Source organism: Propithecus coquereli, unplaced genomic scaffold (genome assembly GCF_000956105.1).
Source record: "Propithecus coquereli isolate 6110/MARCELLA unplaced genomic scaffold, Pcoq_1.0 Scaffold223, whole genome shotgun sequence".
Taxonomy (NCBI): domain Eukaryota; kingdom Metazoa; phylum Chordata; class Mammalia; order Primates; family Indriidae; genus Propithecus; species Propithecus coquereli.
In genome coordinates, this window is record NW_012147523.1 from 3,628,172 (window position 1) to 3,650,713 (window position 22,542).

The 22,542-nt window shown below is 40.8% G+C and overlaps 1 protein-coding gene across 1 annotated transcript in view; it reads left to right on the plus strand.

Annotated features, from left to right (window-relative positions):
* USP31 (ubiquitin specific peptidase 31) overlaps nucleotides 1-22,542 on the plus strand; it is a 60,660-nt gene that overhangs the window by 35,164 nt on the left and 2,954 nt on the right. The window contains exons 7-15 of the mRNA XM_012644955.1: nucleotides 2,007-2,187; nucleotides 4,564-4,675; nucleotides 5,201-5,295; nucleotides 6,932-7,009; nucleotides 7,600-7,729; nucleotides 11,763-11,882; nucleotides 14,229-14,454; nucleotides 19,727-19,885; nucleotides 21,697-21,849. Coding sequence (XP_012500409.1) covers nucleotides 2,007-2,187; nucleotides 4,564-4,675; nucleotides 5,201-5,295; nucleotides 6,932-7,009; nucleotides 7,600-7,729; nucleotides 11,763-11,882; nucleotides 14,229-14,454; nucleotides 19,727-19,885; nucleotides 21,697-21,849 — 1,254 coding nt within the window. The remainder of the gene's footprint in view (nucleotides 1-2,006; nucleotides 2,188-4,563; nucleotides 4,676-5,200; nucleotides 5,296-6,931; nucleotides 7,010-7,599; nucleotides 7,730-11,762; nucleotides 11,883-14,228; nucleotides 14,455-19,726; nucleotides 19,886-21,696; nucleotides 21,850-22,542) is intronic.

The window sequence follows — 22,542 nt, forward strand, 5'->3', positions numbered from 1 at the left end:
ATTGTAAAAAAAATTCTTGGTGGGAGTTTTTTTTAATAAACTTGCCATTGTTTGCCTGTTAAAAATTAGATTAACATTAAAGACATAGAAGATATGAATAATATTTACGTACTTATGGTAGAAAGGCACTATTACTAGTGTTAGTGAACCTAAGAGTAAACTAAGCCATAAAGAAAATCTCAATAAATTTTTAAAATTTACCAATTTAGAGGATAAATAGAGCACAATATATAAACAGAAATATGTAAGCGCAAGGAAAACGAAAACAAATTTTAAAAATCTAAGAATAAATGTAATTAAGAGCTATTTTGGATAGTAAGGAAAATAGAAAATACATGTAAAAACCTTTGGAAGACAGCCAAAATAATGCTTAGAGACTAAGTGCAGAGCTTTAAATACTTTATCAAATCATTAAAAGAGAAAATTAAGCATTTAATTTCTGATTGTAGGGGAAAAAAGCCAACAAAGAAAAATAGGAAGAAAAGAATAAAAGTGAGAATTTAGACTTGGTTTCTTAACCCACTTCCTGCTTCTGCTGTGTCTATCTTTGTCTCCCACTTCTGTTACCACTGCCGTCTGTTCAGATCATCATCTTTTGTCTTCATCATCAGTTGTTTTTCTTGTTTCCAGCAAATCCTCATTTTCCTTCTTGCCAGTACTGGTCTTTCTGAACCCCAAATCTGATCTCTTTATGTTGAACAACTGACCCCTCATTGCCTGTTGTACAAAAAGATATAAAGATCATTGGAAACCAAGAATGGGGGAGGTTAGGAGGGGGTGGGGGTAAAAACTTACCTATCAGGTACAGTGAACCTTATTCTGGTGGTGGGCACATTAAAAGCCCTGACTTAAGCATTATACAAGCTATCCATGTAACAAACATTTGTACCCCCTTAATATTTTGAAATTAAAAAAAAGAAAGTGGTTAATGAAGTGAAATCTGTTCCTTTTGTGATTTCTTCATGGTGTTTAAGCTTAAAAAGTTTTCTTCCCTCTGGCAGCTTGAAAAAGATTCAGCTTTTCCTTATTTCTAGTTTGTGCATGTGTTTTAAAACTCTGTCTGGAATTTATGTTGATATTAACTATGTACTCATTATTTTAAATTGTTATAATGCTGAGATAATAGGCTCAGCAAGTCTTGTATTGCTAGAAATTTAGGTTATTGCCTGAATTCTGCTGTGAATACACATGTGTGTAAATCATTTTTATTTTATTCTTTTTCTGGTGTTATTATTTATGGTAGTGGTGGAAGGGGCTTCTTTTTTCTCTTCTCCAGTTAGGGTACCATTTCCTTAGGCTGTACTTCCAAAGGATTAAAGAAATGAACAAGTATTTAGTCAGACATTTATTAACTTCCTGCTAAGTGCAGGGTGTTGTGCTAGGTCCCAAATTGCTAGGTAGCTTTGATTGATGGAGATCTCTCTGCTTTGGGGCATTCCTGAAGATCGGTACTGTGCCTGTTAAACCTACATTTTTGTTCATTTAATGTGAGTGGATTCAGTCTAGTCGATTGTATTCATGTTGGCATGTTCTTATAATGGCTCTGAGTCTAGTAAGTGTAGTTTACCTGTTGTTTCTTATAAGTTTGGCTCGTTAATCAGGGAGAAGAAATTGCTGTTGAACATTGAAGACCATTCCACATGTTCTTATCTTTATTTTTTAAAAAATGTATTTGCTGGTTGCATGGTCTCATTTTAAATTTTTTTGGTGGATCATTTCAGCAAACTTTCCCTTCTGAAATTGTATCTAACATTCACTGAAGTGTAGAATTTTAATTTTTAGTTTTTAAGATAGGTAGGGCTAGTTTAAAGGAAATGATGGATGCTAAAGAAAGTATCTTAATGGCTAGATGAGTAATCTGAGTATGTGTTCCCTTTTTTTGATTGTAGTTTAAATTACATAATGATAATTTTTTATTTTCTCCGTTGGGTAAATTTCTTTGTAATGAATGAATGAATGAAAAGAGTTTTGAGGGGATAAAATGAGTTGTTTTTATTCTTTTTTAGGAATTCACTTAAATAACAATCTAAATCACTTGAAATTTGGTTTGGATCATCATAGACTATCTTCTACTACACAAACAACAGCAAAGCAAGGGAAAATGGATTTGCCCACCACAAGAGCAAGAAGTGACAAGATTGTTCTGCTGGTGTGCAACCGAGCCTGCACTGGGCAGCAAGGGAAAAGGTAAAAACCAACTTATTTCCCAATAGATACTGAGATTTTAAAAGTCTAATATTTTCAAGCATTTTGAAAAATCCTTACTTTTAGTAGTTAATTTTTGATTCTGATATTTAGAAAAATATATGTACAAATTAACCTGATTTGGGGAGTTGGGAGGGGGAGAGTATAAAATTAGGATGATAGAATATGGGTTAGAAAGGCTCAGTTTAAAGGCTCATTTCATATGTATATTTTCAGTTTAGGCCTCCTCCTGGGACTCTAGATCTATATATCCAGCTACTTTCTTGGCAGCTTTTTTTTTTTTTAAAAAAACTCTTAACATATCTACTTGTATGGTACATGCCCCTCAGTCTTATGTCCCAAAGTGAACTCATTATCTTTCCCTATAAAACTGGCTTTCCAGTATTTCCTGTCTTGGCAAATGACACCGCTATTCATTCAGCTTCATAGGTCAGAAATCTGGGAGTTGGAAATCTCTGTCAAATCTGTCTGCTGCCCTCTCTAAGAATTTGTGAGTGTTTTAGACTATCTTTTATAGTAACCATATCACAATAGTAATGTAACCTGAGTAATAACAAGAGACAGATATGTTTCAGGAAGAGAGCACTCTGTTTCTGATATTTGTCAGGATAGCCTTTATATTAGCCTTTTAAAATTTTGCTTTGAAATAAGTTCCTTGCATGATAAATAACATAAATATAAAATGTGCTGATAAGTGTCTTTGTGATTTCCATTAACACATATTTTGGTGTTTATAGTATATTAGGCACTATTCTAAACACCGGGATACAGCAGTGAATAAGACACACAGGGTCAGTGTCCTTATGGACTTTACATTCCAGTTAGGACAGACCGACTATAAACAGGTGAACACATTTAGCTTCAGGCGGGCCTTTACCATGTTGAAGACATTAAAACAGGCTATTGTGGTGGAGTGTGAGGGTGGAGGGGCTGGCAAGACTACATTCCAAAGGTCAGGGCAGGTGTCCCTGAGGAGGCCACAGCTGGGCTGAGCCCTGGTGAGAGCTGTGTGAACATCCGGGGAAAGGACCCCATGGAGAGGGAACAACCAGTGCAAACACACCAGGACTAGGTGAGCTTGGCATGACTAAGGCACAGAAGGGATGAAATGAAGAGCCTGTGGAATCCCCTTCATGATGCTAGTCTCTTAAGAGTGAAGACATTGTCTTATGAAAAATACAGTTGGATGGTTTACATGTGCTTATAGCTCATTTCACATCACAGTGGGTTTCAGGTAGAGAGGTTCACTGTTAAGGAATACTGTGAGTGAACAATTTGATGGTTGTTTGATGGTTTCTTGGTGATCTTAGCACCTCTGCTTCTGCCTGGCCCTGAGTCAGTTCATCTCTTAGATCATTCGTTTTTTTCATTCATTATCTATTTTCTAGGCATTGGCTGTTTGGGCTACTAAGATAAATCACAGTTCTTGCCATCAGATAATTCACAGTCTATTGGTGGAGGCAGAAACAGGCAGTGTTTATAGCACAGTATACACAGGGACCAGACCAACAGAATGTTTCCTGGAGGAGAATACCTCCACTGGGTCTTCATGTGGATGAGTAGGAGGTAACCTGGAAGAGTGAGAAGGGTGTTCCAAGCTGAGGGAATTCCCTGCACAAAGACATGGATTTGTGAGAGTAGGACACATTCAGGAAACAGTAAATAGGTTTGAATGACTGGGACACGGATGAGAGTTGAGCCTAGGCTAGTGGTCCTCAACCCTGGCTGCATTGAGAACCACCTGGGGAGCGCCTAAAAAAATCTTGGTGCTCAGGTTACATTCCAGACTGATGTCATCAAAATCTCTGGGGGCTGGATTTGGACATTATTTTCTAAAGCTCCCTTGGTGATTTCAGTGTGGAGCTAAGGTCAAGATCCATAGTACTGCCTCTGATTTTCTAGGACCTGGTAGAGGCCAGATACCATCTGGGCTAGGGGGTAGGAGCTGACTTTCAGTGTCACTTGTTGGCAGTGCTCCCTTGTTGTCAGAGGCTACCTGTCTGCTAGGCCTTCCAGCCCTACCTATTCCTCTGGCACCTAACCCCTTTTAGGTGTAACCCATGCCATTTTCTAGACTTGTGTCCACCCCCACCCCCTTTCCTTACCATCTCCATTAATCCTGTCCCCTTGCCACCTAATATCATGGCTTCCCTAGAAGACATTTTGGTGTTCGAGCTAATAAATTTCATTTAGAAATCTAAGCCGTTCATCTCTTTATATTTCCTGTTTCTTTTATTTTGAGAACTGTTCTAAAACTAGTTATATTGTGATTCCATTTAAAAAGATCAAGAATAAAGGATTATAGCATTAAAGGAATTACCATACTTTTAAGATGATTACAATGTTTGTATGCTTTAGATTTGGACTGCCTTTTGTGCTGCACTTAGAGAAGACAATAGCATGGGACCTTCTGCAGAAGGAAATTTTGGAGAAGATGAAGTATTTCTTGAGGCCCACGGTTTGCATTCAGGTTTGTAAGCATTTTGATATTCCAGCATAGCATGCATGTATACCCAGTAAAGAAACAGTCATTGTGGTGAAATTTGAATTTCTTGCATTCAGACTTTCAAGACTGAGAGTTTATCCCTCATTTTATGGAAAGAGCTGGCCTCTGCAAGGTTTTTCTTGAATTGCTGCATATTCTTTTATAATATTTATCTAATAAGTTTAGTATATGATCAGCTTGGAGAGGATTTAGTACATCTATCTGTATATTTAAAAAATTATTACTATGTTAAGATATCCATGGAAGACCATTAATTTAATGTTGAGGGAAAGCAATGTTACTTGTCTTGCATAATATATTTGATATGTAAATTGCATTTGGGTAAATCATATTTAAAGTGTATTACAGTGGCTTAACAGCCTAACAATATTATGGAGAAGCATTTTCAAAACAGTTTGCTATACTTCTAATCTGTTTTGGAAATGCCACTGTGAAACAGGTGCTCTTGAAGAGAAATTCAGCCTAATTCTCATTTAACATTTGACGCAGGTGTGCCCATTTAGTTTGCGTGTGGTCAGTGTTGTGGGAATAACATACTTGCTGCCCCAGGAAGAGCAGCCTCTGTGCCACCCAACAGTAGAAAGGTAAAAAAAAAAAAAAAAAATCACCTTCTAGAATTTCACATGTGCTCATCTATGATTTCAAGTGATGTCTGGTATAATTTCAACATAAATGTGCTGGGTTCATTAGGCTTATTTAGAAATTAAGTACTTATTTTACTTTTGATTTGTATTTGAGTATGATATGTTTCATGATCTTTCTTAAAATCAGAAAAGCCATGGAGGACTCATGTTAGGAAAGCAAATTAGTGTGTGCCCTAGGACTACAGATAAACTACTCATTCATATTCATCAGGATTGAAGTTTTCCAAAGTAGCGTTCCAGTCAGGCCACATTCCTCCTTGAAACCCTTAAGTGGTAACTTGCAGCCTAAAAGATAAAGCCTAAGTTTCCATAGTACATGAAGTTCTTCACAGTTTGAACTCTGATTACTTCCCTTTTGTCAGACCTTGCTGTTCCCCTCTCCACTATCCTAAACTTTCAGCAGCATCAAAGCATGGTTGATCGTTTGAACAGACGATGCTATTTTACATGTGTGCCTTTGTGTGTGTGGTTTCCTCTGTCCACAATTCCTTTTCTTTAAGCCTTTCTTTGCACTGTTCTTAGTTCTCCCCTGGTAGAATTAATCACTCCATTCTGCTGTCTCTGTGCTTTGTACATACTTCTGTTATATTTACAAGACTCTCTTGTATTCGTAAAATATTAATACTACATATACAGTTGTCCCATGGTATATGCAGGGGATTGGTTCCAGGACTCCCTGCATATGCCAAAATCTGCACATACTCAAGCACTGCAATCGGCCCTGTGGAACTCACATATACAAAAAATCAGCCCTCCGTATACACAGGTTTCACATCCTGCAAATTCTGTATTTTCAATCCATATTTGGTTGAAAAAAATCTGCATATAAGTGTACCAGACCAGTTCGAACCCATGTTGTTCAAGGACCAACTACATGTGTATATGGACACATAAATATAAAAACTCATTGTTTTTATTATAATGATTTTTTTCAACAAATATTGTAGTGCCTGCATTTCAGAATTTTAAAAAAGTATACAACATGTTCCTATTTGAAAGCTCACTGTTTGGTTTTAGAGATGAGAGTTAATAGATTGATTAATGATCCAAACTGTTGCACAGCATAAAAAAGATTAAATGAGTAATGTTAACTGAATGCCTAAAGAGTTTCTCAGGAGATGGCAATGAGCTAGTGAACTCGGGGGAGAGGTGGCCTTACAGAGGAAGGGTGCAGTTTAGACATGGGGGGGAGGTGGAGAGGGGTCAGAACAGATTTGTTCCCAGGAACTATTATCCAGCCTCTCTTTTTATAGGTGAGAAATTGGGCAAAAAGTTGGAAAGGTCATTAAGAACATCTGAGAGGGATTGTGGGCAGCCTATAATGTGATACTAAATTTCTTCCGATCTCTTTATTTCTATATTGGGCATTTTAATTTAAGGATTTTTCAGTCCACTTGGAACCTAGTTATTACATCTGTGGTTATAATGGTTTCCCTAAAAACTTTTTCTTATGGGGAGCTATGATGATTTTCAGTAATCACATTATGATTTCAGGTAAGACATATCACATTTAAGTAAAACAATTTATTTAGAAAAATAATATGTGGCTTCCCTCTCCCTTTCCCCCATTCTATAGGGCATTAAAATCCTGTGGACCAGGTGGTACTGCTCATGTGAAATTAGTAGTAGAATGGGACAAGGAGACAAAAGATTTGTGAGTATTGTTTTACTTAGAATTTATAGTCATTGTTTTCATTATCATTTTAGGTAGTATACCTTTGATCTTTCAAATTAGCTGAAACACAGTATCTCCTTTTGTTTAAGTATCCAGGTGTGCTGTTAAGCCTTTATTTAAGCAGTTTATTATTCCTTTCCTATACACTTTCTCTTCCCAATCTCAAAACCTTAGAACATTTACTCGCTGCTAAGAGAGAAGCTATATATTCATTAACTACTATATAGATCTAATTTCCTTTATTTTTATTACAGACCCATTAATTCTACTAAGCAATGTCAGGTGCATGCCCTTAGACACAAAGGACAAGAATATATGATTTAATCAGTATAAAGTTCATGGCCAGTCCCAGAAAAATAAACTCCAAGTCAGTTCTTGAAATAAGTTTGTATATAGAGAACTTTTCAAGAACATTTTGGAACATGGGAAAGTTGGATCACTACTTTTATTTTCTTACACATTGATCTTTTTGATTATGAATTTATAGCCGTTTTGTGAAGCTGCAGTTTTATTTTTGTGTCTGTTTTGCAAGACATTCTCTGATAAATGCCCTTTCCCCCTAATGGCAGCTTGTTCGTAAATACTGAAGATGAGTATATCCCTGATGCGGAAAGTGTCCGTCTGCAAAGAGAACGTCATCATCAGCCTCAAACCTGCACTTTATCTCAGTGTTTCCAACTCTACACCAAAGAGGAACGGGTAAGAGGTTGGGCAGCATTTCTTGGGTGCTAAGGGTGGGAGGGAGGTGGGCATGGCAAGATGACAATGGAGAAGCAAGTTATGCCCAGACAACTCCCCATGATTTTACGTTTATGTAGGTTTTGCACACGTAATGGGTGTCTTAGTGCTATTGCTTTTAGGACTTCGACAAAAAGTTGTTCAAGTGTCTAGAAAACCTTGGTTGATTGAAATGCTCTAGAAATAAACCTTTGTAGTTAATTCTTTTTAATGGTTAACGATCAGGTTTTTTTTTAATTAATACATTTGAAATTATTTTCTTTAGTAACTAAAACAATGATTCTCAACTTTTTGGTACTAAGAACATAGATGCCAGGACCTATTTAAATTTAAATTAATTAAAATTAAATAAAATAAATTCAGTTCCTTAGTTGCATTAGCCACATTTTATGTACTCAGTAAACACATGTTGCTAGTGGTTCCTGTGTTGAACAGTGCAGGTCTAGACAGAAAGTAGACAGCAGTGGTCCAACCACTTAGCAGATAATAGGGACTCAGTAAATATTTAAATGAATGGATGGACAGATAGGTGGATAAATAAACCTCTGTGGGTGGGGCCCAGGCCTTGTGTTGTCCTTATATACCCTGAAAAACCTTGACTGGAGTACATGGAGTTCATCTAATCTCGCATCAGTGTTTAGGGTCATAATTTTGACTGCTAGTTGTTACTCTCCACTCTTTATAGAGAATCATGCAATTTCAGGATTGGAGGGGACTGTGAAACTCCTTTGTTCTAACGATAGGGTTCTTCTACCTAATTTCAAATAGGTGATTGTTCAGCCTCTGTTTAAACATCTTCTGTTACGAGGTGTTTGCCTACTCAAGACTTTTGACACACCACTTTCTCTTTGGATAGCTCTGATGGTGACGGAAATTAACCTGGAATATGTCCTCTGGTTACTGTGACCAACAGGTGTTCTCTCTCTTGAATTTATTAAGACTCAGACGTCCTAATTTTCTTCTATTTGCTTATCCTTCAAATATTTGAAAATAGCTTTCATATTCTCACTGAGTCGTCTTTTTCCCAAGCTGTTCACAGCTTGTTCCTTTAACAGTAGTTTTTCATAATACATGGGCGATTTTTTGTTTTTTGTTTTTTTCGGTTTTGGGCTCAATTTTAAAGTAGTTGGCTTCGGAAGTGGTTGATTGCAGACTTTGTTTGGCACCTTGTCCTATTTAGCTTTTTAAAAAGAAAATTGACTTGGGAGGTATTTGAGAATGGCACAAAGCTTAGAGGTGAGCAAATCTACTAGATGACAGCATTGGTATTCTATAAAACATCTCACTGATCGAGAATGCTAGCAAAACACATTTTATAGGGGTTAATTCATTCACTAGATGTTTGTTGAGTGCTTACTATGTGCTAGGTACTGCACTACTGGGGATATAGTAAGGACCAAAACAGGCAGTGTTTTTGCCCTCATGTTGTTACAGTCTATAGCCGGTAAACAAGTAAATAAAAGAAGCAAATGTCCTGGGGTAGGAAGGACCTTATAATAAATAAGCAGGTTTTTGGTTGTTTAAGTTCCAGTGTATTACAAAAGAACACTTTTATAAAATACAGTAAGAATGTCATGACAATGTCTAATAGCTATGATTATTTCTAAAACGCTTCTGTGATTTCTGTACTGATCTCACTGTAAACTGCTAAAAAGAGCAGTCGTGTGGTTGAAACACAGAAATGAGGGCAGTGTGTCTGGAGCACAGGAGGTAATGGAGAGAGGTTAAGACAGCATAAGCTCCATGAGAGCAGATGCTCCATCTGTCTTGGTCACTAAATAATCCTAGTATCTAGAGCAGTGCCTGGTACATAGAAAGTGTTCAATAAATATGTACTGGAATGAGTGAGCAGTACTTGTTAAGTTCGGTATTGGGCCCCAAGATAATAGTGCAAATACAGAAGAGGAGAAGGTGGGACTTAGCAGGCTGTGTGACAGTAACTTTGGGGTCTGTGACTTCAGCGTTGATCAGCACAGCCAGGTGGGCGTCAGCCACTGTCATGCTGCCTTATGGGTGATTTAGAAACTGTCCAGGACTCTGATGGTGATAGAGCTGCTCTTCTCATTGCTCTAAATGCTCCCTGTTAAGAGAACAGCCGACTGGGACACATCCAGAGAAAGTTGGTAGGGATGGTGCATCTGGAAGTCATGATGAGGCTGAGTGTGTTTTGACACAGGAGGCCTTAACTGGGGATCTGATAGTTATTTTGAGGCACTTGAAGGACTGTCTTGTGGATGAGAGGAGTTGGACTTAATGTTATGTAAAAAGCAGAATTTAAAGATTAGAAATTATAAGAAGAGTGATTGTGTCTTCGTATGAGGAAGAACTTTGCACCAGACCATCTGAAAGTGGAATAGATGCCTGCTGAGGTAGCCCCTTTCACTTGTGAGGCGGAGTCAGCTCTGCCAGTGATGCCTAAGTGTGGTCTGCAGGTTTGCTGGCTCTTTGTAGCAGTTTACAGTGAGATCAATATAGAAATCAGAGAAGTGTTTTAGAATCATCATAGCTATTAGACATTATCATGACATTCTTATTATATTTTATAAAAGTATTCTTTTGTAATACACTGGAATTTAAACAAAGGAAAACCTGTTTCTTTACTGCAAGCACCTGGCAGGATGGCCACATAGGTAGAATATTAAAATGTTACAGAGAGGTCGACTTGCCAGATGACAAGGCTGTTCCAGCCTGACTTTCTGATTCACTCCCACCCACCCAAACTCTGTCCCTCCCCATCTTTCTGACAAACAGAATTGAGTCTCTTTGTCATGAAAAACATTCCCTCAGTTCTGCTTCCCTTCCAAGTTACCATACCAGTCTTTCTCTTCTTTTCTGCCTAAATTTGCCATTAGTGCTTTCAACTCCTTTCACTCATTCATTCCAAAACTGCGCTTGTCTGTCTGACTTGCATTTTGGACGTTGCTCTCTGAAGTGCTCGGTGTCCCCACCTTGCTTAGTTCAGTGGCCTTTGCTTAGTCTTTGTTTGACCTCTGTGGAGGATGGTGGTCCTCATGACCACCCCATCTTGCCACAAAGGGAAGCCTTCAGATTTGCCTGTTTTTCTGACTGTGCATCCTCAGGCTCTGCTGGGTTTTCAGTTTTGCTATTTCCCTTAAAAATAGGCATTGCCCAAGTTCCTGTCTGTGGCTCCTTTCTCTCCCATCTTGATGGGCATTGTCATCCTTTCCCAGGGCTTCCCTTACCTCATCATGTTGACAATCCCAGATCCAATGTACCCTCTGAACTCCAGAGTAGTTTAAATCTCTCACCTTTCAACACCTCTGACATGTCCCCATCTTGAAATCTTTCCCTGCAGAGATGATGTATGTGGATTTGGGACCTTAGATTGACATTTAGAAAGTTCTTGTTGATAGCAGGAGGGGAAGGACTGTTTAGAGCAGTCTAGTGCTTGGGGAAGAGAACAATTAGGAGACTCGAAGAAGTCCAGGGGAGAGACGGCATGAGGACTCTGAATTAAGGTGGTGTTTGTGGGCATGGAGAGGTGGAGATAGGTGGGAGAAGCGGCAGAGAGATTTACTTTGGATGGATGTGGAGCAGGAGGAAGAGGGAAGGGTTGGGGGTTTGGGGTAACCCTCTGTGTTCTGCCTTTGGTGGGTGGTGGTGGTATTTGCTGAGGTAGGACAAATAGGAGGAGGAGAAAGCCATGTTGATGGAAAGATGACAAGTTGCGTTTGGGGGTTTGGGGGTATGCTGAGTCTCTGCTTCTGTGACATCTAACATCCTTTATACAATATTTACCAATTTAGCCACCCCTCTTTGAGGCATAATCTATTCAGTAAACCAAAATCTATTTAGAATTTGGTGACTTCTCTGGCCTCTTCAATTGTGCAATTCCATTGACTGCCATCATATGCAGTTTCCGTAGAGATTCTGAGTTGTACCATGCCCTGGCTGAGAAATTAATCTGGCTGTCTCCCTTAACAAGGTCTTGCCTTGAATGGTGCTTCATGGAAGTCATGCTTTTTGTTTTCAGCTTGCCCCAGATGATGCCTGGCGTTGCCCACACTGTAAGCAGCTGCAGCAGGGGAGCATTACACTAAGCCTGTGGACTCTGCCCGATGTGCTTATTATACATCTAAAGAGATTTCGACAGGTAAGGAAATCCTCTGTAATAGGAAAAAAACAGCCATGACTAGGTTTCTTATGCCCTCTGCTGATGAGCTAGGTGGAGTTCTTTGGTGTCCCTGTTTGATTGACTCCTGTCTGTGTATGTTACAGACACCCATTTGCCCCTATATTTGAGGTTGCATTTTGTTCTTCCAAAGCAAAATTCGACCATCCTGTGACCCTTTAAATTATAAACATTTTAGTTCATGTTGCCTTTGTTCCTGAAGGTTTGCGTTAGATTTGTAAATGTTGTGCCTAAATTTTAGTATGGTACTTTGGGATTAAAAAAAAAAGTAAGTAGAGATCCTTTCTGGGGGAGGTAGATTCTATTTCTATCTAATGTAATTAATGAGTGTTGTCCTGCTCCCAAGGAGCTGTTGTATAGTTGGGGAAGATGAATCATAAATATACACAAAGAAAGTCTGCTTTGAGTTGTATTACTTTGTGAGTCAGTTTTTCCAAAAAGGCTGTCTATTCCCTGAGGTTAGGATTGTCCTAGACAGCCCTGTTGTAAGAGAGGTAAATGGGAAGTAAACGTTGGCAGAGTCTGCGAGGCCTGATGTTAGGAAGGTTTGTACTGAAAGATGAGTAGGCTCTTCCCAGGTGTGGTGGGAGCAGGGATGCATGCATGGAATGGCAGAGGGAGCAGCGTGTGCAAAGCCTGGTGGCCTGAGGGAGCATAGCACGTGCAAGCAGCTGAAAGTGGGCCAGCAGGGCTGGTGCTCCAGAGGGTGGGATAGTGGTGGGAATTGAGGTGGAAGAGATGGCGGAGGCTGGTTGTCCAAGCAGACCCTTGTAACAGAGTAGGATTCCAATGAAAGGTTTTAAGCAGAAAAGCAGCACTACCCAGTAGGCATTTTGAAAAGACCATTCTGACTGTTATGTGAAGACCAGATTAGAGGCTACAAGAATGAAGACAGGGAGTCTTGAGGGAGGCCATTGCAGTCATCTGGGGTGGGCTGCTAATGGCTTGGAACAGGGCTGTGGCAGTGGAGATGGGGAGATGCGAATAGATTCAAGAGATATTCAGGACTTGTAGAGGAAACAGAGGTGTCAGCGTTGACACACACAATCCCCAGGGCCAGGACTTTTACACAGAGGTTTGGGGTTCAGCTCTGACTGTAGTGAAGAGTGGGTATTGGCCTTCCCCTGTGTACTTCCTTTGGGATCTGGAAGGTGGAAAGGTGGTTGAGGGTTTGGATCCCAGCCTTCTCTCTCTCCTTCCCCTGATGCAGACTGATGTCCTTTGCGTTCTGTTTCTTTGGAAGGCACAGCGTCATCTTTCCAGCAACCCAGACTCAAACCTACAGTGTGGTCTTTGACTGTCCCTCTCATCTAGGCAGTCACTTCCTCAACTTAGTTGTGCCTCTTCATTGCCGCCTCCTCTCCATTCTTGCTGTCACCCTGCCAGTTCAGACTTTTTGTTGCTTTTCAGCTGGTTGCAATTGCAGTGTCCTTTAATTGATTTCTTAACCTCCATTGCTCTCCCCTTTCTAACATGTTTTATGCACTGCTTATACAGTTCTTCACCCACAACTCTGGTGGCATCACCTCTACCATTAAAGCCTCAGTGCTTCCCCTTAGCTATAAGAATAATATCCAAATTCTTCAGCCTGGCCTTTCTGACCATTCACAACCCATCCTCCTCTTCTTTTATGAACATTTTTCTTTCTTTAATAGATCCCTGCATAGCTCCTCGGGGTGGGCATATCCATGCCTGATTAATTTTTTAAAGTTCCCGAGGACACGGGAAACATTCAGTAAATATCTATTCAACTGATAGTTGGATGTGAAAGGATTTTCCTATGGGTTTAATGGAAAGTACCAATTGGCCAAGATTATCATATAGATGAATATGTTAAGCTAAGTCAGTGTTAACTTTTAATGTATTTGTTGGGGGAGTTGGGCGTAAAGGGCCACTGCTTGTTGAATGGCTTTTCTGTGCCAGGCACTGTGGTTTGCCCTTCACATAGTTGGCACTTCATTAATTTTCATGCCTCTTGTGATAGACGTATCGGGATGAATCACCTGAAATTGTCATTTTTGTAAGTCAAAAGCCTAAAAACCCTTTAATAAACAAGGAAATGGAGACTCAGGCTCATTTATCCCCTTTATGTAGTTCCTCACTGGTTCCACTTTTCATGATGCTGAAACCTGTACCTGTAGATAGTTAAAACTATTTGTCGGTTTCCCTGTTTTGTTATGTGTCTTGGGAAACATCAGATAGGTAACTCAAACCACTTTATCTGATAGGATCCACATTCCACCCTAAACTGATCTGCCCTCTGTTTGCATTAAAATATCATCAGAACTTGTTTTTTTCTTGCAACAGGAAGGAGACAGGCGTATGAAACTTCAGAACATGGTTAAGTTCCCCTTGACTGGCCTGGACATGACACCTCATGTGGTTAAGAGAAGCCAGAGCAGCTGGAGTTTGCCATCCCATTGGTCCCCGTGGAGACGGCCCTATGGACTTGGAAGGGACCCTGAGGACTACATCTATGACCTGTATGCTGTGTGCAATCATCATGGCACCATGCAAGGGGGGCACTACACAGGTCTGCAGTGCGAGAGGCCGCGTGTCTGTGCTGGCGAGTCCTTCAGATGGGTTTGCTTGTGACAGAGTGACTTGGCTTTAGAGCCTCACTTGCCCTTCCAAGAGACAGTGTGCCCACTGTGAGGGCAGTTTCCATCCTCTGGATCTCTGTCCAAGAGCAAATAAACTAAAATGTTTCCTTTTTTTTCCTGAGTTGGATTATCCAGCGGTTATCTGACTGGGGAATGGTATGTGCAGATAACATTGTCTGGTCAACTGAGGATTCATTCTTTGTTTACCTAAATTGCACTGTCTACTTTTTTGAGGTTCTAACTTCTCCCTGATTTGGAAAGATTGTGAACCCCCCTTTTTTACCTTAAGAAATTGGGTCTTGCTATGTTGCCCAGGCTGCAGTGCAGTAGCTATTGACTGGTTTGGTCATAGCTCACTACATCTTCAAAATCCTGGGCTCAAGTGATCTTCCTGTCACAGTGTCCCAAGTAGCTGGTAGATAGGCAAGCACCATTGCACCCGGCTTGTGGAAGCACTTTTATAGTGTCTTTACAGTGACTTGGAAGGGTTTTTCTTTCTGTTTTAAGGTTAAATATACTTTTTCATTTAAGGCTCACTGCAACCTCAAACTCCTGACTTCAAGCAGTCCTCCCACCTTGGTTTCCTAAAGTGCTCATGCTAGACATGAGCCACCATGCCTGGCCACTTTTTCATTTATAAAAGTAACTATGTTCATCATATGAAATTTAGAGGCTAGAGGTGGAAAGAATAACATCACCTATAAGCTTATCATGCAAAGATAGCCATTGATAACATTTTAAAAAGTTGTGATAAAATACGCTAACAAAATTTACCATTTTTAAGTATACAGTTCAGTGGCATTAAGTGTATTCACATTGTTGTGCAACCCTCATCACTCTCCATCTGCACAACTTTTTTCATCTTCCCAGATGGAAACTGTAGACCTATTAAAACACTAACTCTCCATTTTCCCCACCCACTAGCCCCTGGCTACCACCTTTCTACTTTCTGTCTGTATGAAATTGACCGCACTAGGTACCTCTTATAAATGGAATCATTCAGTATTTGTTCTTTTGTGACTGGTTTATTTCACTTAGCATAATGTCTTTAAGGTTCATCCATGTTGTAGCATGTGTCAAAATGTCCTTCCTTTTTAAGGCTGAATGATGTTCCATTGTATTAAATATGTAGGTAACATTTTGACATCTGTAAGTTTTTGCCATTATTTTGCACTATGGTGATTATATTCGTGTGTTTTGTTTAGGTGAACATTTATTGAACACCTCATCTCTAGCTTACACTGGGCTCTATGACATCAGAGATGAATAGTTCTCAACCTCTATCTTCTGGGAGTGTAATCAAGTAGGCAGAGATGTAGGTACAAATACAATTTAGAAGGAGGAGTGACATATAATAGATTCTGTGGTGGAAGTGTGGCCAGTGTGTAGAGGCCGGGACCAGAGGAGAAGAGGGGTCAAAGTGTGCTGGAGGGGCAGGAGAAGCTTTGGGATTAGTAACCTGCTGTCTGCACTCCAGTACCTGATGGACCAACGGGTGGGTGTACAGGTAAAAAATTCAGAATCAGAGTAGCGCAGTGAGGAATGAGTAGCATGTGTATGCATCTATGTCCCAAGCTTCACACTTAGTATTGTAACGTAAGTATTTTGATGTTGGCCCTTAATTTTTATAAACACTGTTTTAATGACCACAAAATATTCTGTTGATAGACCTCAACCATTCCCCATTGTTGGACATCTACATTGTTTCTGGTTTTTAACTTTTAATGTAACACTGTTGAATATCTTTGTGCATATTCACTTTTTCTAAATTTTAATTCGGTTAATTTCCTTGAGATTGAGTCTAAGAAAAGGAATTATTGGGTTAAAGGCATGCATGAACCTTTTGGAGGCCAGGCAGATTTTAGGGCTTTATCTATTTACATGGTGGTGGATATGAGGGTAACACTATTAATTTGGTTATCTGTGTGGGTGGTCAGGACTTGGATTTCTGTATCCTTCACACTCAATGTATTACACACGTCTGCTTCCCAGGATGTTTTTCTTCATTAATTCAGTGGTTTCTGTAAGACCCTAGAGAGCTAGTGCTGATCACTGATCGATACAGTGATAAACATATAGGTGGGGGTGCGGGGTGAGTGGGCTCTGCCAGTTGTTGTGAAATCCCTGGGACTCTTTTCCAGCAGTTGGCCCCAAACCTCCCTCCCCATCAGCAAGGTCATGGAGGCTGTCGGCCTTCCCAGCCTCTGCACACTCACTCCCCAGCCTGTGCTGTTCCCTCTCAGGAGAGCAGGGAGTCGGGGAAGATGACTGGATACGATGATCTTTTATTCTAGAAACTGTTTTAGTTCAAGTTCTTTAACTATTTAGATGCTGCAGGCAGCAATTATTTGTGAGAGGAATGATCCCAACTTTGAGTGCATCTCATACTGGAATGGTTTGGATTGCCTCTGCTTGTCCCCGGAAGCACTTTCAAGGAGAAAAAGAAGATAGAGAAGTTTAAAAGGTGCCCTAAGGTCATAGAAGACAAAATTTAATTGTTTAAATGTATTTTACCTTGTACTTTGGTTTGTCCAAATCTAAATGATAATATTTTATTTGGTGGCTTACATATTTTATATTTTATGGGGGCCACTTGTGTAAATATTGTGTGTCTAGCCGGATTTTTGCTTTTGTGGCATTCTAGTCATATCTGTGTTCTTTGATACCGAGTCATGGAATTACATACTCACGGACTCTTAGAATGGAAAGGGACTTAGAAATAACTTAATTTCACTAATCACCTGGTATAGTGAATGCCTTTGCCAGCGTCCCTGCTTCAGCTTCAGGTTACCATTTGTAACACTGTTTCTCACGAAAATATGGACTGGCTTGTTATGTAGTTTCCAGCAAGAAATTGTTGAGAAAAGTAGGACAGTGCTAGATTTTAGCATATCATGATGTTCTTTATATAGAAAAGATTTTGGAAAATGCCTGAAAACCCTCAACTACTTTGGAGACAGTACCCTTTAGTAAAAGGAGTTTGGGTTAGAAGCCAGATCCATTCTCCTAGTTCTATGACCTTAGGCAGGTAGCCTTACTATAACTTGGCTACCCCATTAGCGAGCGAGAGGGGATCGTGCCTACCGCATGGGACCTGTTACCTGGGAGGTGCTCAGATATTTTCTGAATCATTTCCCCTTTCTCATGCTTAGGCCATACCACTGCTTTTCTGGTATGTAAAATGTTTAGAGTCTTGGTTTAGAGAACATTTTAAATACTCAGCATTGGTGAATTGAAGATACTCTGTTTTTAAGTTTTCGTTTGGAACGTTTATTTTGATGTGTTCTTCATTTTGCACTAGTGCTAGCTATAATCTCATGGTATATGTACGGCTAACTTGTGTAAAGATTCTAGAGCAGTGCTTCTCGTACTATCTGTGATAAAGAACTTGTTTTCTTCTACTTTAAAAATTTCTAATCCTTCATGAACCAATATTTTTGTAAAAATACAGTAAAAATTTTGCAGCAGTATCAGATTGCTATAAAAGTTTTTAAGTGATTATCTCCAATTTGGTGCTTCCTGTTGTGAGCTGGCTTCAGTCTGTGAGCCACAATTCGAGTAGCACTGGCCCAGAAAACACTTCAGAAAATAGTGCTAGGAAGAAAGGCAAGTAGAATTATTTTGTAAATACATGTAGTCTACCCATTAATGAGTTACTATGCTGCCTTAGTTTCCACATTGTGACTGAGAACAGACCATCCTGAAGAGAAACAGGCTGATACTAGTGCTAGGTTGTCACCTTGCCCTGGGCGTGTTCCCCCTCACAGCTCTGCTCCCACTCTCCACTTCAGAATAGCAGCTACATCACCAGCTGGGTCATTTGTACATCAAGCCTGGCCTGACACCATTGGCCAACCAGTTCAATTTTTTTTTTTTATAGCTCCATTTGTTGCTTCCAGCCTCACTTCTCTCCCTTTCCAATTCTGGTGACTTCTCGGCTTCAAATGACCTCCCCCTCTTAACTCATAGCTTATAATTCTGCTCTTTTGGAGGACCTGTCTGGTGCAGCCCTTCCTTGCCTGAGTCCCTTTGATTGCCTAAGGTTCCATACTTGCAAAAGGAGTTATGGCCTATTGAGGGAGTTACTACTGATGGCTGTCAGGACCTTATATGCCCTGTCTCTGGGGTCATGCCAAGTCCATTCCAGCATTCAGCTAAATATTCTAGCACTCATTCATTCTCACCCCAATAAATGGGTATTTTTAGAAAATGATAAAAACGTACCTTTCTCCATCAACCTTATAACACCCCTTGATATATTCTTACAGTGTAACTTGGCTTCATGAATTCTTTTGTCTGCTCTTGCTGGAACTTGAATGCTCTTTATTTCTAGCTGAGGCTTAGAATTTGAACTGGAGAGAGGGCCTCATGCGTTCCTGAGCTCCTCTGTCCTCAGTTTACCAGGGAACTTCCATGGAGCTTTGTTTCCCCTGAGGGAAGCAGGTTAGGGTAGGGGTTTAAGTGCAAGCTCAAGGGCTAGATAAACTCGAAATGAGCTGGCCTCTGCTATTCACCATCCACATGGCCTTAGACAAACTGGTTAATCTTTTTCAGCCTCTGAAAATTGGGAGTAATAATTGAACAAATCTCAGGATTGAAGGAGATGCTTGGCACATAATAGGCATTAAACAAACATTAGCTGCTGCTATCATTAATATTGTTATTTCTATTCATACTATTTTCGGTCTCTAATAGATCCTAAAGTGTTACAACATGCTTAAATCAGGGTTTCTTAACCTTGGCACTGTTGACATTTTGGCTGGATGATTCTGTGTTGTGGGGTGCTGTCCTGTGTATTGTAGAATGTTTAGCAGCATCCCTGGGCTCTACCCACTAGATGACAGTAGCACTCTCCACCCCACACTCCCTGGTTGTGACAATAAAAAAAAGTCTCCATTCATTGCCAGATGTCCCCTGTAGGGCAAAATTGTCCCTGGTTGAGACCCACTGGTTTAAGTATATTGTGTTTTCTAAGATGAAAATAGAACTGCATTTACTTGGAATAGTTTGGAATTTCTTGAAACATTTTGGCTGAGTATGATATGGAATTTGGGATTTTTTAAAAATCTCTTCCTATGTGACTACACGCAGCCTTAAAAAGTTCTTGAATTAGTTATATGAACCAAAGAGATGGTGTCTGAGGGTGGAATGGAATGGTAGGTTCAGCCTCCCTCGATACTAATGGTGGGCTCTTTTTGGCAGCCTACTGTAAGAACTCTGTGGATGGCCTCTGGTATTGCTTCGATGACAGCGATGTGCAGCAGCTGTCGGAAGATGAGGTCTGCACGCAGACGGCCTACATCCTCTTCTACCAGAGGCGGACAGCCATACCGTCATGGTCGGCCAACAGCTCAGTGGCAGGTGAGGCTGACTCTAGTTCTTGGGCAGTTTCTTTCCAGAGCAGAAGATTATAATTAATGGTCCAGAGGACCTCTCCAGCAGGTCTCATGACTCTGTCAGTTTACTCAGATTAATTCTCACTTTTCCGTTTAACCTGGAAACCAAAATGATTACAATCCAGGAAATGGTGGAGTGTGAGAGCAGCTGTGGACCAGCAGAGTTCATGTGGGGGTGGAGGTAGGACCTGGCTCAGAGAAAGCTGTTGAGGTTTACTTGCAGAATAAATGCACAAGTGAGCTGAAAAGCAGCATGGCACGCTACCCTGATGTCTTTCCCTGGGGTTATCCTGGAGCAAGGCCCATCTGAGCCATGAAGTTACCATCTATAATATGGATGTCACGATAGTACCTACCTCATGGGGTCATTATGGGATCCAGTTAGGCAAATGTATGTGAAAGCATTTTGTAAAAGGTAATGTACCACTACTAGAAATAGTCCATTGTTCCAATCAGAAGATTGGCCTATTCTATTAGGGGAAGTATTCGATAGCTTGGGTTCAGCCTGATGGAATCTGGCCTGTTGTGTTTAATAAACACAGGAACCAGTACCCACACATGCTGTGGATGCAGCCACACCTAATCCAAAGAAAGAGATGCATGCTTCTTAACGTAGAGTTCGACTTTAAGAGAATATGACAGAGGACGGAAGCATGGTAATGTGTGATCAGGTTAGCGAATATTAATCCCTGCTCCTCTCAAAGCTTGGAAGGGGTGAGTTCAAAGCAGCTAAATGGAAGCATTTCTTCAGCAGGAAACCCCATCCAGCGTGTAGGTAGTCACTCACTCAAGAGAGAGTGGGGACTTTAATGATACTACGCCTTCCCTCAGTGCTTGCTTGAGTCTGGGATATTCTCAGAAGCGACACCGTCTTGAGGTCTACTTGACATGGTGCTTCATGTACTCAATTTCAAGAGCAGTTTCTGTTGCCCTGTTAAATATATAAGGCCATCCCAGAAACAGGACAGATTGACCTAAAGCCGTGTGTACATATATGTATTATTAATATTATGAAAATGGTTAAAAATGTCTACAAAACAGGCTAAGAGAAAGTACACTGTCGCTCTCTTCTGTTTGTCAGAAATATTACTGCAAGTGTTTAGAACAGCGCCTGGCACGTAGGTGCTTGATAAATGTTTGTAGAATGAATATATGGATGATTGTCTATTCCATTCTCTTGCCAATTCTTGTAATTCTTTTTTTGAGGCAAGCTTTTGCACTGTCACCCAGATGCAGTGCAGTGGCATCATCATAGCCCGCTGCAACCTCAAACTCCTGGGCTCAAGCGATCCTCTTGCCTCAGCTTCCCAAGTAGCTGAGACTACAGGCGTGAGACACCACGCCAGCTAATTTTTCTATTTTTTGTAGAGATAAGTTCTTGCTATGTTGCTCAGGCTGGTCTCCCAACTCCTGGGCTCAAGCAGTCCTCCTGCCTTGGCCTCCCAAAGTGCTAGGATTATAGGAGTGAGCCACTGTGCTTATCCTCTCTTGCCAGTTCGTAGGACTCAGATTTTGCATTATGAAGTATTCATCTCTGTACTTGCATTTTATTACTACAAGTACCACATGTGTGGGAGTCTGCCTTCCATTTTTTCATCTTAACTGAGGATGTTCAAGTAGACATGACACCACATGGGGGCTGGGAGTTAATGCCAGTCTCGGAGTGAAGACGTCAGTCACCCCAGCTCAGCTCACAGCACCTTCACGAGGGTGTGTGCAGCATAGGCTGGCCACGGGACCCTGGCCTGACCTTCATCCCTACTTCTTCCTTGGCAGGCTCAACGAGTTCTTCCTTGTGTGAACACTGGGTGAGCCGGCTCCCAGGGAGCAAGCCAGCCAGCGTGACCTCTGCAGCTTCCTCCAGACGCACCTCCCTGGCCTCGCTCTCAGAGTCCGTGGAGATGGCTGGGGAAAGGAGTGAAGATGACGGTGGGTGTGGTCTTTGGTGACAGATTTCCAAAATGGTAACTCACAGACACAGCAAAGGGTCCCTCAGGTTTAGGAACTAAGACCCAAGGACATTGCAGGAAAACTCAAAGACAGTTCCAGAGAGTGGCGCTGCATAGCTTCAGGTTACAATCCTAAGAAGTAACATTTTATGTAAACAGAGTCATTTGCTTTTCCTCTGTGACCCAGGACTTGCTCCTCCCACTTCATTATTTTCCACTCTTAAGGCCCAGTGTGGAGGCTGGAGCTTTAACTTATTCAGAGTGCTTTTTTAAATGCTCAGAATAGCAGCAAGGGACTCAGAGAGCTTGTGCTTTGCCCCAGGCCTGGTGGTCTCGCCTTTCCACCATGCTGCTCTCTGTGGAGGCAGTTGTGGCATGCTCTGTTTAGTACAGAAACATCTAGAACAAAAACTGTTGCCTTTGCGTAGAGGTAGTTGTTAAGAATTCTGAACAGAGTCATAATATAAAAACTTTGAAAATCTGATAAAAATTGAACTCTGCCTTTTTTTCTTTTAAACTTTCACTTAAGCACCTGCATAATGGCAGGACAGACCTTAGTTCTGACAGGGACCCCAGGTGGTGTGGGAAGGATCAGGCAGCCAAAGTACGGGTAGCTGGAAGGAGGAGAGAGTGAGCTCAGCTTCTATAATGAGCAGAGTGACTCATCTTTCAA